We start from the raw sequence: 17,424 nt of genomic DNA, 5'->3' as shown, positions 1-17,424 counted from the left end.
AACCGCTCAGATAACAGGGCATGGTGTCAGATCCTGTATGCAGTTGGTGGTGCTTTTCCTTTCAAAAATAACTAAAGCTGGGTGGTCAAAAGAAAATACCTCATAAGCATGCTTATCTAATGCTATTACCTCTCTACCTCCTATTTTAGAGTAGAAATGATAGGGCTGGATAGTGGTGGGTAATTTAAAAGGAACAGAAAGATCACAAACCTAGGTAGGGAAAAAGCCCAGCTCCAGTATCTGCTCATGATTCTAATAATTGGCAGCAAATCAAGGCACTATTGTAGGCCTCAAGACATGGACACTTAACCATTTGGAACTAATAGGTCCTTAGTTAAGTTAAATGATGTGTGTATACTTTAGAAACTCAGATAATGTCACCTCAGTCCTTCTGGATTTGCACACCTAGATTAATGCTGTTATGCCTGGCCACAAGCAATTAGTGTGCTTTAAAATCTGAAAAAAGACATACAAAGGGTGGGGGCAGGGGGGAGACATCCTGGAAAAGCAAATACTTAGAAAAATGGCTCCTTTGGCACAAAGCGCTTATCTTAAAGGATAAACATTTGTGGCAGGATGCATTCTTTCAAAAACTCCACCTTTCTGCTTGTCTGTTTTCCTGCTTGTTACTCACTCGAGCTCTGCCAAGTTTTCCTATTGAAGTCAAGGCCTCAAAGTAGAGAGTCTCTACTTTGAGAGGGAAATTTCACAAACCTTCATGTGGACTCAGTGACATGACTGTAAATGTATTTACCAATCTCCTTTTTTTCCTCACCTGCCCTCTACAAAGTCAAGTCTGGGCTATACTAACTCAAATCTGGGGGTCAATGGAGTAGTACCTGGAGTGGACCACTAGGCCTCTACCATTGATAATGCCATCTGTAACCAGCATTCTTAACCTTTTTGCCCTATTTTAAAACATATTTTTCAGAAATTCTTCATCAATCACATAATAGCAATCACACAAGCCACCACCCAGAAGCAAGTCAAGGCCATCCTATTACTGCAGGCAACCCAAGGCTTTACTTATATCACCCCACCCAATGCAGACCGGGACCTGAATACCCCATCCCCAGTGACCCCATTTCATCAGGAAGCAGCCAGAAAAGATCATAACACCCTTCAACCTTTTATACCCCTTTAGGCTCTCAAATGATGAAAATATGTTTTGGTCTCATAATTCAATGTTGCTGACCACCCTTCCCCGGGGACCCCACCTGGTTCTCAGAAAAATTGCACCCCTGACCTGATCTGAAAGTTCAAGACTGGCCTTATCTTAAAGTGCAGGACTGTCAGCATCAGAAGGATATCCCTTCCAAAGATCACAAACAGGACAGGACAAAGACATTGCAGGGAAGATCTCATCCTTGAATGTATAAACATGTTAATACACCCCACACTCCCAGCTCCTTGTTTCCCAGACCCTGCTCAGTGTTCCATGGAGTCCCTCGACAGCAGTGCTTAAAGCTTGTTCTGGCCTGTTGAGGTTCCTGCCTTCTTTCTCTCCTTTCATCTGCTTGATCTTTCCCTAATATCTAGTAGGTGTATAGAAGAATTCATGCAATTTCTACTTCAATCTCTACAATCTTTCGATTTTTTTCTTGATTCAAAATTATAGTCTTTTAAGTGATGAGTAAACACTTAAATTTTTCTCTCCTCAGTTCTACTTTTAGACTCAGTAAAAGCTTTAAAAAATTATCTTTCTGAAAACACACATGAATCTGATTTTCTACAGTCTGATATACAAAGTCGGCTGGCACTTAGAGTGTTGAGTAGGGGATAGTTCAACACACAGGCTTGTTTGATGTTTGAAAGTAGAAATGGCGAAAGGACAATTTCTACATATAGTGAAATGCTCTGACAGCTAGTTGCTCTATCACTACTTACAACCACACTCAAAGTATAGAGTACAGAAGATCAGACATGACATGCCTGTGCATGTCGATGGTCTGAAGTAACAGAACTCCATTAATGCCTCACTGGTATGTAGATGGATGGATGGGTACACTCCAACTCTCATCTTTCTTAGGCTGAAATACCTTTACAGATGTTTCACAATATCAGTTCAATGGAATTAGGTTCCACTTGTCTTCTGTGGTAGCTTACCCACTCCAATTTATAATTTCTGTATATACAACATAGGGAAGCAATTTGTAGCAGGAAGATTAAAACCATCTCTTTCAATTGATCTTATCTTCATCTCAAAGCTATTTTGTCATACTTTCCCCTACCTCAAAATTGAAATAACTTCTTCAATTAATTTTCTCATACTTCATTGTTTCGAAAAAAGCAAATAGTCTTTCATTACTTTTTGTCCACTTTCAAATGGAGTAATATATTTAAATCCAGACTATTAAAAGACACAATGGCATTTATTTAAAATAACCTCTTGGGGTTAAGAGAACATGGTTAATAAGTATAGGACATAGAAAAAAATAATTTCTAATGTTACAGTAGCCTTCAAAATAATTTACTACATATAAGAATACCTAGTAGGGATTATTTTGAATTTTCTAAGAATATATGTTAAGAAAACACATTTATCATCTGATGAATGTGTAAGGTTACATACACATATACATATATATGTATACACACATACACACAATTGTTCTGACCATAAGAAAATTTTATACATGTATTGAAATACAAGCCAATCATTTTGTGTGGGCAGTGGGGGCGGGGGCTGGGTCAACAGATACTGCCATATAACACGAATTATTCCTGTACTATCAGTAGACCAGGAAGTGGCTATTAACCCTAGGCCATTGTTCTCAAGCAATCAGGTTTCCCAACTAACTGCCCAGTTTGTCTGTTACCTTCAAAAAAAGACAAATGATGAGAGTGTATATCTTCATGATGCCATTTGCTTTCTACTTCCTAAACAGAGCATCAAGGTGCCATCAAATAACAGATGAAGCCTTCCAGCTGCCAACTTGGGACAGATGCCTACCACAAAAGTTACACATCTGCTCACCATTTTCACTGTGAAACTGATAGATTAATTTTCTTAGATCACTATTTACTCAAGTAACTCTACATACTACATTGCAATTAGATAAATGTGTTAGTTATCCTTGTGACCACAAACCGATTAGAAAGAGCCTCCTGGAAGGCAACTGGCTTCTTTTCCACTACTTCTTCCCAGGCTAATGCAAAACAGGAACAAAAACAAAACAAAATAACTACAAAAAACCCGGATTCAATGAGCTCCCTTTACCAAGCTGGCTCACCAAGAACATGAATCAAGTACAAATGGAGCGCTGGTCTTCACAGTGCTCCCAGCATTTAAAGTGCGGGGCACAGAGGGGGCGGGACTTCCGGCTTTATTCGCGATCATCCGAGGGAATGGTTTCCGGCCACTGGGAAGAGTTAAAAGCAGCAAATCCACGGAAGAAAGCGGAAAGGCGTCTCTGAGGAGAAAAAAGGAAACGGGGAAAGCTGAAGGTGAGGGATCCGGCGGGAGGGGAGGGAAGCGAAAAGGCTACGCGGGAAAGTGGGGCAGGTATGAAAGCGGAAGCCAGGGGCGAGGGGAGGGGAGGAGGGGGTACTCGGGACCGGAAGAGGGTCCGGAGATCGGAAGTGGGTCGAGGGAAAGGAAAGGGGAGGTCGACACCGCTGCCTCCGGGACTTTATATTCTGTAGTCTGGCTGCTCTGTCCTCCCAGGACGAATCTTGAACGATTTTGGAAGGATGGGTGCTGGCTTCCTTCCAGGTGAATCCCCCTAAACCTGAACCGGGCGCCTCGGCTGCAGCTTTCCTAGTGAGCCTAGGCGCCTGCGCACTGCCTTATGCCGGGCGTTACTAGCACTGCCGAACGCTGCGGCAGCCTGTAGCCCGGCTTGGTGGTGTGCTGGAGGGCGGTGAGAAAAGATGAGTGAAACTTTACAGACTTACACATTTCCATTAGTACACGAATCTTGTGATTTCTACGCACCAGATTAGTTTCCGAACACCTTAAAACCCCAATCACTAACTTGTGTTGTGGCTCAAGTAGTAGAATACTGACTTTAAAGTCTACAGGTACATGTATACAGATAAAGAGGCCCTGGGCAGGAATAACAGAGGACTACATCTTTTGAGGACCCAGTACTCTCTTGATAGAGATAAGCAGAGGTGAAGTAGAATTATAACAAATCAGGTGATCTTTAGTTGACACCCCGTTGGGTACTCACCTGAAAGTGGTAATTATCTGGGTCACAGGCAGTGGTGAGCATTTCAGTAAGGAAAACGTCTTGTGAAGAGGCAATGGAGTTGAAACAGGGTGAGTTATGAGAATAATAAGTGGGGTGGATGGAGAATTTTTTGTAGCTAGATTCTTACATCTTTGGGTGGAATTTGGGTTTATAAGAAAATTACTCTTTTAGGCAATGGTCTAGGCAGCTGCACCTGTCGCTTTGGCAAGTAAATTTAGGACAGTCCAATTAAGGAAGCAGTGGCGTCAATCAGGATTTTGATAAGGGGTTTTAGATGTTCTCAGTGCAGATTTTATGTGTGTAGAGTATTAGAAAAATTTATCTGAAGAAGAAAAAGATGTAACAAATCATATATACTAAAAATTTTGTAACGACAAAAAGCTAAGGGATTTGAACTTTATTGGGAGTGTGTGTAGGAGAGGAACGTTGGAACTTTTTGTATTAGCAGCTATTAAGAAATCTTAAATTTGGATGGGGCTGGGGATATGGCCTAGCGGCAAGAGTGCCTGCCTCATATACATGAGGCCCTGGGTTCGATTCCCCAGCACCACATATACAGAAAATGGCCAGAAGTGGCGCTGTGGCTCAAGTGGCAGAGTGCTAGCCTTGAGCAAAAAGAAGCCAGGGACAGTGCTCAGGCCCTGAGTCCAAGCCCCAGGACTGGCCAAAAAAAAAAAAAAAAAAAAAGAAAGAAATCTTAAATTTGGGTTATATGGATATTAGTGTTGGTTTATTGCCACTGTAATCTGACTTGGAGATAGATCCATGTGTTTTCTTACAGGCTTTAGGAAAGCTTCAGGCAGAAGATAAGTTCTCTACAAAAAGAAAAAATACACAAAAGATTAACCAGGCACTTTACAGACATATATGTAAATGAATAATAAACGTACAGGGAACAAGGGATGGCAGTGCTTACCTATATTAGAGGCTGGAACACTGAGTTTAGGTAGGGAGTTGGGCAGGGCTATCCTGTACTTAGTTCTGTGTCACCTGTGCATCATAATGAGATGCTATCTCAAAACAAAATGCTTGCCTTCATTTTACAACCATAGAAATACAAAATGAAACTTAAATGATCTACAGCCCGTTAGAATACAGGATACTTACAGTAGTGGAACAATTAGAACATTTATTGCTTTGCAGCAATGTATTTTTTACCAGTAACATTGGTATGGCCATTTTGGAAAGCTCATTAGCAGCATAGTCTAAAATTGAACAAATGGACAATTAAATATGTTACAATAATTTGTAGTATTCTGGTCATCCAGCTTTCTGTGTGTATATATGTGTGGAAGTGTAACTTCACAAGAAGATTGTTGATACCACCACTATGGTCAGTTTGGAGCTCCTAATAGCTTAAAAAACAAACGGGAAAGTGTTACATTTTTAACAGCCAGTGAAGTGGAGGGGCAGCACACCAACCCAATCATTCCATTCCTAAATGTATTCCATCACAAATATATATTGGAAAAAAAGCCAACATGCTCAAGTGCTTCTAGCAATAATACAAAACTTTGGTAACAACCCACATATCAACACTAGAATACATAAATTTTGGCCCATTCTTCATATCTTGGAATGAGAATAATGGACTCTGTAGACTTAATTAAATATAACAATCATGAAAGTCAGAATCATACATATTAAGGGTTGAAGGCTGAAAAAATACACAGAAGACAATGGCATGAAGCACAGAAAAACATTTTCCCTCAATCATTCTAGTGCATTGAATCCCAGTAAAAGCATTTCAAGGTGCCATCTTCTATTGATGCTATCCTGTAATGATATGTTTTGTCAATTAGTTGGTTTGTTAAAGAAAGAAATAAAAAAGGAATTCCAAACTGATTATCTCATGAAAGAGTACCTTTTCCCCTCTTTCTTTGTGTAAGAGATGGTTGTTGCTGCATTGCTCAGACTGGACTTAAGTTCCTGGGCTCAAGTAATTTTCTTCCCTTAGCATCTTCAGAAGGTGGGGACCGTAGGCATGTGCCATTGTGCCCAGATGAAAGACTACTTCTGAAAGTAAGAGTAGCTTCTCAGTTCAGCAGAAAGCTCCATTACAATAGCCTATTAATCCATAATAGAAAAATGAGTGGTTACTAATCTGGACAACTGTGGACTTACCTCTTTTCCAGAAATGGCAAAAAGTCTTTTGGTGACATCATCTCTGCCTTCAAGGACAAAACTACTGCAGCTAACAGGAGTGTCACTTTATAATACTTCTCATGGTTTCCATGAGGAAGAGGTGAAAAAGAAACTTCAGCAGTTTCCTGGTGGCTCTGTTGACCTTCAGAAAGAAGACAATGGCATTGGTATACTAACTCTGAACAACCCCAGTAAAATGAATGCCTTCTCAGGTACCATAAATCTTTTTTTTTTTTCCTAGATAAAGAACGGTGGGAAGCAGTAGCTCATACCTGTAATCCTAGCTACTCAGGAGGGTGAGATCTGAGGTCCGAAGCCAGCCAGCGCAGGAAAGTCCATGAGACTCTTTATATTCAATTAATCACAGAAAAAGCTGGAAGTGGTGCTGTGGCTGAAGTGGCAGAGCAATAGCTTTGAATAAAAAGGAACTCAGGGACAAGAGTTCGAGCCCCAAGACCAGAAAAAAAGGAAAAAAAGGAAAAGAAAATATGTATATATATCGTCATGTTAAGCAAAATAAGTAGTTCCAGATTCAAATTCGCATGTTTTTGCTCATAGCTTTTATGTCTCTTTCATTTAATCTAGATTCTGCATATGAGAGAACAGGCATATATGATACATTTTCATTTTCTACCTACATGTTTCTCCATATATTTGTAATCAGATTTTTTTAATTAAAACATTTTATTAGCATATACCGGTTGCACAAAGGGGTTACATTGTGTATATACTTTTTATGATATACATATAATGAATTTAATCTTTTAAATCAGGGACTATGCTAAGCACCTAGCTTGTGCACTCCATTGTGTCAGTACAATATATATTTCATAGATATTTGTATTTGTAGGATACGGGGTAATACATTGTTTCCAACTTGTTTTTTTATTATTACTATTTTCAGTCTCCTGTGTTTGTGAATTTTTTTTTCCTCTTTCCTCTCTGGCAGGTGTTATGATGTTACAACTTCTGGAAAAAGTGATTGAATTGGAAAATTGGACAGAAGGTAAAGGCCTCATTGTCCGTGGGGCAAAAAATACTTTCTCTTCAGGATCTGACTTGAATGCTGTGAAAGCGCTGGGAACTTCTGAGGCAAGTGTTAGGTGGATTATGCACTAGATTTCACAGGCTTATTTGACTTCTGTGGCCCTGAGTTAGCTTCAGCCCATGATTCTCCTATCTATAATTCCCTTGACTTTGAGATTATAATTATAACCCACCATATCTGGCTTCTTAGTGGAAATAAATGGGGATCTAACTAACTTTTTTTTCAAGCTGGCCCCAAACCATGACCTTCCCAATCTCTACCCTTGTGCACAAAATTGTTATATATTTTTAAAGCATTTTTCAGGATAGATTAATCCTTTATTATATTTTTTGAAGTCACCTTAATCGTGGTATAAATTTAAAAAATAAACAATTTGAATAAACTGTTTCTGGATGAGATAGATATGTATAAAGCATAGCCTATGTTAATCATCTGATAATTTAAAATAAAAGTAGGAATTGTCTGTGACTTCCTCTTGCTACAGTTTCTCTGTCAGTGAGGCTCTTTGTACAGCATACCGTCTCTTTGTTGTTTTGCTGCATCAATAGCAGGTACTTATTGGGTGAATTTCCTTTTTCAGAGAATGATGAGTTAAGTAGAATATATGATGATTTTAGTAATTGGATTATGTTGTCCTCCATAATATAATTCTTGAAAATGATTATTAAATAATGACTTAAATATCATGCTGGTGTGTGTGTGTGTAAGTGTGTTTGCCAGTCCTAGGGCTTTAACTCAGGGCCTGCGTACTGTGTCTGAGCTTTTGTGCACAAATCTAGTGTTCTACGACTTGAGCCACAGCTCCAATTCCAGCTTTTGGAGTGCTAATTGGAGATAAGAGTCTCGTGAACTTTCCAAGGCTGCCTTGGGCCCACCATCCTAATATCTCATCCTGCTGAGTAGCTGGATTACAAACATGAGCCACTGGCACCCATCTCCTTTCTTGCTGTTTCTATCTAAACAATAGTCACCATCTAACATATTTTTTACTTACACATATTACTTGATTTATTTGTAGTCTCCTCTCACCAGAAGGTAAATTTTATAAGGACAGAGGTTTCATCAGCTTTATTTACTATTATACCCTCAGGTCTTGAGATGACGCCTAAAGTAGGTGCTCAATAAAGATTATTGAATGAATTGTAGGCATAGAGGTGCTAGATATTAAAAATAATGCCTTATTGTTTAGACGTCATATCAGTTTTTTTTGCTTTTTTGCCAGTCCTGGGGCTTGACACAGGGACTGGGCACTGTTCCTGAACTTTTGTTCAAGGCTAGCACTCTAATACTTGAGCCACATTGTCACTTCCAGCTTTTTCTGTTTATGTGGCACTGAGGAATGGAACCCAGAGCTTCATAGGCAAGCATTCTACGTCTAAGCCACATTCCCAGACCCTCACTGTTGTTTTTTGTTGGTTTGTTTTCTGTGTTTAAGCCTGTACTGAGCTTGAACTCCACAGTCTCCTGCTTTCACTTTGCTTTTTCACTCAAGGGTGATATTCTTCAGCCACAGCTCCACTTTGGGGTTTTGCTGTTGAATTGGCGATAAGAATCTCTGATTTGGCTGCCCAAGCTGGCTTTGAATTAAAATCTTCAGAATTCAGCCTCCCAAAGTAGCTAGGATTAATTGCAAGCAGTAGCCACTAGTGCCGGGCACACCCAACCTTGTTACTTTCTTATTTCTCCAGTACTTTTTTGTGTGTGGCCTTGAAGATACTTCTTCAGGGGTAACCAGAATCATTTTCCTGTTTTATCTGCTTCTTGAATTAAGGCTCCCCTTTGCAGGAGAGGAACTCCTTGCAGGGTCCACTATCAACTCTGGTATCTAGTTACTAAGAAAGGCCACTGCGTATTAGGCCAATGATGGGGACAGAATGACATGATGGATAGGAATGTCCTGTAACTACAAGAGATTTCAGTGGCTCAAAATACTAGACCATAGAATAGAGAGTTAGGTCTGCTGTGAGATGAGAAGAGGCATGTAAGCTGGGCACGGGAGGCTCACACCTGTAATTCTAGCTACTCAGAAGGCTGAGATCTGGAGATTGAGATTCAAAGCCAGCCTGGGAAGGAAAGTCCCTGAAACTCTTTATCTAAAAAAAAAAGAAAAAAGAAAAAGGATACTGTTGTCAATGTTTTCACCACTGTAGTCCTTCAAGTTTAACAGCATCACCAGCTATCAATAGTTTGTTTATTTCACTTTATCTTTCCTTAACTTTTATTCAACCTTTCTCCTTTCTTTTAACTGTAATGGATCCATTAGAGTTGGTTTCATTCTGGTGGTTTTTGTTTTATGAGCAGGAAAATAATGGCCAAAATTAATTGTTAATTTTTATTGACAATTAGAGGCTAGGGGGTACACAAGCATAACACAAGGATTGTTCCTGAAAAGTTACAGAAAAGAGAAAATAGAAGAAAATAATGTAAATATGAATATATTATACTGGAATTTGATATGACAGATATTCTTTAGACAATAACAGGTCTTTTTTAAGATTAAACAAGTTATCATAACCAATTTTAAGTATTTGGATATAAAGAACTAAAGCCTGCCTACTTTGCAATTGATGGGCATAAAGGCTTATGGAAAAGTCTGGTGTTTAATAAAAAAACCTTCATACTCTTAATACAGCTTGAATTATACCCTCCTTTGTCTGCTGATCTTGCTTTTTTGTCTTCTATAAATCAACTGTTCTTTTGTTCTCTGTTGCTTAAATTTCTAGTGAAATTTTTGTAACTTTTTGGAAGAAGATTACACTTACATATCTTCTAGTGTATAGATACCTTTTTTTGTCTTCCAGTCATCTTTAAGTGAAATAGGACAGGTCATTTTTACTTTTCACTCCTTACAGGTGAGAAAACTAAATTTTTTTATTCATGTTCTTAATAATTGGTAGTACCAGGTATCATACTTAGCTCTTTTACACCCAGTTGGTTTTGACAGGTTCAGTGGGAGGTGTTTGTAGAAGGTAGTGAGGTCTCGTGGGTTTTAGCATATCACATAACAACAATACCTGAATCAGTCAGAATAGATGCACCTTCTCAGGAAGAAATTGTGAATAAGGAAAAGAATGATGGACTGGAGATTGGAGAGTACATGCATCTGAGTTAGCTAATAGAAAACTGGAAAAAGAACTATCAAAGAAATAGGAAGATAATCAGGACTGTAAAATATTGCTAGAAACTAAGAAAGGATCAAAACAAAGAAACAGATCAAGGGAAGGTACTACATATTAACATTAGGAGAGAACATAAGGTACAAGGAGCAATCTTTTAATTTGATAAATACAGAAATTTTGAGGAAACTCTTAGAATAAGACAAGTGTATGAGGTGAAAAAGAGGCAAGGAATCTGGACTACTTTTAAGAAAACATTTGTATTTTGTGGAGAAATCACTGTAATAGCCTTGGAAGTTCAAATAAGCTAACGATTAAGCCTTTTTGTAGCTTCTTAAATATGTGTGGGGGATATCTTTCCTCCACATTGCCCTGAGTTGAATTCTACACTGTTCTAGTTGAGTGGCCTCACACTCAGAGCTGAGCCCAAGGAGCTTTATGATACTAACAATTGAATATGTCATTTAAATTTCAGACAGCATCAAAACATTTTAAATGGAAACTTTATTTTTAAAAAGTTTGATATATTTTTGGCTTCATTACTTTTATTAAACCTGAAGTTTAAAGTAGATGAAATATTGCTTTATGTAATGAGTCTATGCTTAATTTTCTAAAGGATGGAGTGGCCTTGTCTATGTTCATGCAAAACACCTTAACAAGATTTACTAGGTAATGTATCTTTCTTTCAAAAAATGATTTCTGAAAGACTGAATTTAGGTCTGTAGTATTCCATTATCTGTACCAATTTCAAAAAGTAGCTGATTTTCAAATTATGATAAACTGTTTCTTTGTGTATGGAGAATCATCTTTTAATTAAATAGTAGTGAAGTCTACACACATATTTTATAAATGGAGGCCCAGGGAAAAGAACTCTCTCAGAAGAGCTAATATACTAGTATCTTAAGGGATGGGCATAAGGCAAGTCAAGAGTGGGTATTAGAGCAGATCAGAAGTGTTGAGCCAGCAGACTTAGGTTATCTTATATTGAGTAAAGTGGGCTGGATCAAAGGAGAGAGATAAAGACTGGAGGAAGGTTTGACAGTTCCTAAGAAAGGTGAATGTACTTTTCATTTACATGAAAGTGGAGAAAATTTTCTGAATTTGGGATTACAAGCCAACATGTTTGGGAGGTTGGGGTGTGACCCTAGTGAATAGTACCCCTTGCCTAGCAAGCATGAAGTTCAAATATTAGTACCATCTAAAAGCACAAATCTGGTATGTTTTTAACTAGGTAGCTTTCTGGTTGCATATTCTGAGTTATGCAATTTAAAATACATGCCATCTAAGAAAATTAATATTAAAGCATGGTTAATAGAAATGGGCATTATTGTATATTTAGTACTTAATATATCTGGGTCTAGAAGGATGAATAAGATCACAGAATTTCCACTTTAAAATACTTTTTCAGGGGCTGGGAATATGGCCTAGTGGCAAGAGCGCTTGCCTCATATACATGAAGCCCTGGGTTCCATTCCTCAGCACCACATAAATAGAAAATGGCCACTAGTGGCGCTGTGACTCAAGTGGCAGAGTGCTAGTCTTGAACAAAAAGAAGCCGGGGACAGTGCTCAGGCCTTGAGTTCAAGGCCCAGGACTGGCAAAAACAAAAAACAAAAACAAAAACCCCAAAACTTTTCCATTGTCTTAGCTTCTGTTCACATTTCTCCCCTATTATACTTGGTTTTCTTCTATATAAAAAGTTAGTCTTTTAAAATAATCCTTTCTACTTGGTGTTAGTATATGTTAAAAAATACACAGTTACTATGATTTGTAGCTTCTCATTTTGGTTAGAACCCACAAAAGCATTTTAGGTTTACCATTTAGTATTCACACACTTCTGCATAAAATCTTTAGCACAAAATAATGCCTTATGTAGGATTAGCCTATGAATCATTTCAGGCAGTCATTAGAAGATTTTAATACACAGTTTTGGAACTCTGTGTTCTGGACCACATTTTCTCTCTTTGGAAACCACCTTAATTTTCATATCCTTCACTTGATATAAAAGTGAGCCAAAAAAATAATTGAATTATTCCTAGCTTTCAATGTTCAAGAAGCTATTTTAGTTATATGAAAAAAAAATTGGAAAGAAGTTAGAATGTTGTTTAGTTTAAAAGAACCCATAATGGTTCAGGGAAGTGTTTTAATAAACTGTGTCATTTAATATGAATATAGTGTTTTTAGTATTATACTTGCTTTTTCTTTGTGCATAAACTCAAGGTTCTACTGCCCTTTAAATGTGTATTTGTTATAAACACACTGCAGTAACTTTGTTTCCACTAAATTTAAGGATTCAGAAATAGCACTTGTAAATTAATAGTGAAATTAGAAATATTCACATCCACTTTTCCTTCGATTATCTAGACTACCTTTAATAAGTGTTGCACTAGTACAAGGTCGGGCATTGGGTGGAGGAGCAGAATTTACTACAGCTTGTGATTTCAGGTAAGATAAAAATTGTATTCCTTCGCACACAAATATTATTAGTCTATGCCCAGATCATCATTTCCTTGCCCTAATTTCAATATTTTATATATTCTTAAGCAGAAGTCAGTTAATGAATACTTTTGTTAATCATTAAAATAGACACTCTGATTTTAGAATGATTATTATTTTGCTGTTAACGTCATGTAAAAGATAACTTTCTTAACCAGAAACTTTTCTAGCATTTGGTATATTTTATTCTTGTTTGAATGAGAACTTCTAAAATAGCTAAAATAGTTGTGTCTGTAATGTATCTGGATGATACTTCTACATTGGCCTTCTAGTTTTTGTGACAATATACTGAAATCTAAGAATTAAACACTAAGAAGCTTAACATAAAGTGTCTTCTGCAGAGCCTCTGTTTAGAGCTTGTTTTTAAAGTATTTTACATATCACAGTATTTTATCAGTATCTTCTCTTTTAAACTACTGCTTACTAATATCATTCTAAGACCTTCTGATATTTTTAGTCTGTGTACATAAATAGACCGAGTTGGGCACACTGTCAGAACTTTTGGAGTCTCCTACTTGTCCCCTCAGTCATAGTTTCTCCTTTCTACTAGGATTAACCATGCCCTAGATTTTATAATTTCTTTCTTGTTTTTCTTTACTTTTATGAAGTAGGTATTCTGTAACAAATATGCATTTTTTTTCTGTTCCATCTTTACATAAAAATCATCATAGAACAATACAAATAGTACGAGAGAGGTTCATTGAAGGATGGAATTTATGTAAAATATAAACATTTTATATATTTTTACTATTTATGATTTTTCAGTTAAAATGTCATTTTGTACTCATTTAGGAGATATAGGTCTGGTGCATGAGAAAATTTAGAGAGATCTTATCCCTTGAAAAGTATAATTTCTAATTGAACAAATTCTATTTTACACAATGTAGTGATTTATATGATGGCGCCCTCTGCTGTCATTGATGCAGAAATGCAGTCTGCATTAGGATCATGCTACCTTTTGTTCTATGAGGAAGCAGTGAACGGCTTTTTAGGTGATCTGAGCCTAAATAGGAAATTCTCTGTAGAAAGATTTTGTTTGTTTTCTCATTTTATCATAAAATCAGGCACTTATGGATTATACAGCTTAATTATTTAGTAATATAACTATTTAAATATGTATTTTAAGAGTGCTAAAGTGTGCATTAAAACTTCTCTATATGCCAGGTGCTGGTGGCTCATGCTTGTAATCCTAGCTACTCAGGAGGCTGAGACCTCAGAAACATGGTTCAAAGACAGCCCAGGCAGAAAACCCCCAAAACTCATGAGAGTCTTACCTCCAATTAACCATGACCTCCACCATTAAAAAAAAAAAAAAGTCAGAAGTGGAACTATGGGCTGAATTGGTAGATCACTACTAGCCTTGAGCAAAATAAACTCAGGAACTGTGAGTTCAAACCCCAGGACCAGCACATTCACACATAAAAAAGCCAAAGTGCCCTAGTTTTCCTGGCTCTACCACAGCTGTATAGCTTTGATTGAGGTATTTGTTACCTGTTTTCCCACATGCAAAATTTGTAATTATTGTAATATTATATGGGTGTTAATAAATCTTGTGGATTTTATCCAAATAACCTCATACTTCAAAGAATAAAATCTGATTTTTTTCCTTACTAAGGCCTCTAATTCTGTTTCTCTGATTTCCTCTGCCTCCTTTACTTTTTGCTGTTTCTCTTCTGTTTTGGCTTGGTCTCCAGGTAGCAAGCAGTTCTGCTTTTGCACTTGGAAAAAGGAATATTTTTCAGATTTTTGCTTTCATTGCTAGGTAGTCACTCCAACTCTTTAAGAGGGCTTCCATTTAAAATAGCGCATCTTTAACACACATATTCTCATGAGTTCCTTTCTCCATCTGTTGTTTAATGACAGTTATCACTTTAAACATGGTTCAGTATCCCTTCTCTCCAAACTTGTAGATTAAGCTCCAAACCCAAGGATTTTTACTTTGTTCATCCCTTTAGATTCAGTACCTAGAACACAATGTAGCATTGGCAGTGCTTAGTATTTGCTAAATGGATGTTGGGCTGAAAACATTTTCTCCCCTGCATCTCTTGAGGAGCAAGAGGGAAACTTACTATGCAATTTTCTTTAGCAGTATATAGCGTTGCCTATACCCATATATTTTTTCCCCTGATCCAGGTTTCCACATGTAGTTCACTACTACCTTAATATAACATTCAGGTTTTTGAAGGAAACATGTTTGCAGAGAATAAGCAAGCACAAGAGAAATGTTTCTTATAAAGCTAAATGTTAGGTACTAGGTAAATTCAATTCTATATGGACATTTTTCTAACATTAATATTAAATGCCATATATGTAATTACAATAATGTTTTCCGTCTTGCTTCTACAGGTTAATGACTGCAGACAGTGAAATCAGATTTGTCCACAAGGAGATGGGTATAATTCCGAGTTGGGGTGGTGCATCGCGGCTGGTTGAAATTGTTGGCAGTAGACATGCTCTCAAAGTGTTAAGTGGGGCCCTCAAACTGGATTCCAAAAAAGCTTTAAACATAGGAATGATAGAAGAGATCTTGCAATCTTCAGATGAAACTAAATCTCTAGAAGAGGCACAAGAATGGTTAATGCAGTTTACCAATGGACCACCAGAAGTCATTAGAGCTATGAAAAAATCTGTTTGTTCAGGCAAAGAACTATATTTAGAAGAGGCATTACAGAATGAGAGGGATCTCTTAGGAACAGTGTGGGGTGGACCTGCAAATTTAGAGGCTATTGCTAGGAAAGGAAAATTTAATAAATAGCTCTTGAAAACATGGATGTACTGCAAGTTCCAACGGTTAATATGCATAAAAGTTAAAATTTTTAAAAAGTTAAAAAATAAACAATAAAAAAGTTAAAATGTGAACAGCAGAATTATTCCCAAGCCTAGTGCTTAGTTTATAATTTTTTGAGTATCTGAATTATTAATTTTTACTAGCTTTTGACACATATAAACATGTTTTACTTAAATTTATTTTTGTCAATTTCTATAATAACTCTTAGATCATTGAGAACAGATGATCTTCATACACCTCTTTGGGGGTTGTTTTTCATAAAATGTTTGTTTCTTATATGGAAATTATTTACAAAAGAAACAATGAAACTTTCAGTTAAATAATGAAAGTGCACAGGGAACAGGACAGGAAAATAAGGGTATGATTAATCATTTTCTTTTGCTTCAGGCAGCTTAAGTTGCTCCTTTATTTCACTCCCCTGTGCAAAACTAGTCTTGTTTATTTGATCTTTCCAGTGTTTTCTATTATCTACTAAAGAATGGTAGCCATGTCATGGAATGTAGGCTGACTGTACAAACTGGCCATTCATATTAACTAGAATTTCTAATCTGATAATAGCACTTTTGACATAGTTGTAAATTTGGAGCTCTCCAGATTTTTAAAGCATCCTACAACCTAAATTTGCATTTTCATCAATATTTTAAGACCAGCTCACTTTTTTAACAAACTATCTTTTAGTAGTAAATTTAACAAAACTGATACAACTCAAACTCTAATTGATCATTCAAGTAACTCACTTCTTTAAAAATGTATATGTCAAGTCTGGTCTGGTGGCTCAAGACTATAATCGCAGTTACTCAGGAGGCTGAGATCTGAGGATCACAGTTCAAAGCTGGCCCAGGCAGAAAAGTCTCCATGCGACTCTTCTCTCCAATTAACCACTTAAAAACCAGAAGTGGAGTTGTGGTTCAAGTGGTAAAATGCTGGCCTTGAGCACAAAGAGCCTCAGGGACAACTCCCAGGCCCTGAGTTCAAGCCCCACAATTGACAAAAAGTAGAGGCCAAACAATTCTTGAGTGTAACCTATCAAAACGAGGTAAAAGATTTCGAAGTAGTGAGTTTCAAAGTAATGACAATATTGACAGTTTTTAATTATGGTTTTTATTTGATAATTTGACATTCGATTCACATTTGAGAGTAACAGTAAAAATAATTTCATGTTTTATCAGATTATCTTACTGCTTGCTTCAAGTTAAGAAAATACAGTAAGACAGACATTTTCTTTTTCAGGGACAAATTTTATATTACCATGTTTACCCAGCATTTTATGCTTTGATAAGACATAAAAATGTCCAACAAAAGTGGATTTTCTGATCTGCAACATGTGAAAATTTCTATGTGCAAATGCTGTTTGTCAGTAAATCTGCCATGTAATCTAGACCCCAATACCACTAAAGAAGATTGAGAAGGAATATAAAGTATGGTATTGGCTGTTTTAGAAATGGGTTTACTTCCATAATTTTAATCCACACATTATTCTTATAGATTCTATGGAACTGTTTTCTATGAGGAAACTAAACTTCTAAATCAGTGATTATGCAGAATACAATCAATTCCAGCCATTACTTTTATAATGACCTCTGGCCAAACCACCAAAGTATTCCCATCCCTTTTCCAGACTCAAACCGAGACAAA

The 17,424-nt window shown here is 37.0% G+C and overlaps 1 protein-coding gene across 4 annotated transcripts; it reads left to right on the top strand.

Moving 5' to 3' along the window:
* The first annotated feature begins 3,348 nt into the window (after positions 1-3,348).
* On the top strand, positions 3,349-16,360 carry Echdc1 (ethylmalonyl-CoA decarboxylase 1). Of its 4 annotated transcripts, none has more exons than XM_048354047.1 (7): positions 3,349-3,447; positions 6,332-6,553; positions 7,291-7,433; positions 11,122-11,174; positions 12,870-12,950; positions 15,348-15,824; positions 15,864-16,360. In XM_048354047.1, the coding sequence occupies exons 2-6, from the start codon at positions 6,334-6,336 to the stop codon at positions 15,754-15,756; spliced, it is 906 nt and encodes a 301-aa protein (XP_048210004.1). In that variant the 5' UTR covers positions 3,349-3,447; positions 6,332-6,333; the 3' UTR covers positions 15,757-15,824; positions 15,864-16,360. The 4 variants fall into 4 exon arrangements, with proteins under 4 accessions (XP_048210004.1, XP_048210002.1, XP_048210001.1 ...); XM_048354045.1 differs by lacking the exon at positions 3,349-3,447 and adding an exon at positions 3,581-3,715 and having other exon boundaries at positions 15,348-15,816; positions 15,853-16,360; XM_048354044.1 differs by lacking the exon at positions 3,349-3,447 and adding an exon at positions 3,581-3,715.
* Positions 16,361-17,424: the final 1,064 nt, after the last annotated feature.

Source organism: Perognathus longimembris, chromosome 9, assembly GCF_023159225.1.
Source record: "Perognathus longimembris pacificus isolate PPM17 chromosome 9, ASM2315922v1, whole genome shotgun sequence".
Classification (NCBI taxonomy): Eukaryota; Metazoa; Chordata; class Mammalia; order Rodentia; family Heteromyidae; genus Perognathus; species Perognathus longimembris.
This window is presented reverse-complemented; position numbering and strand designations above follow the sequence as displayed.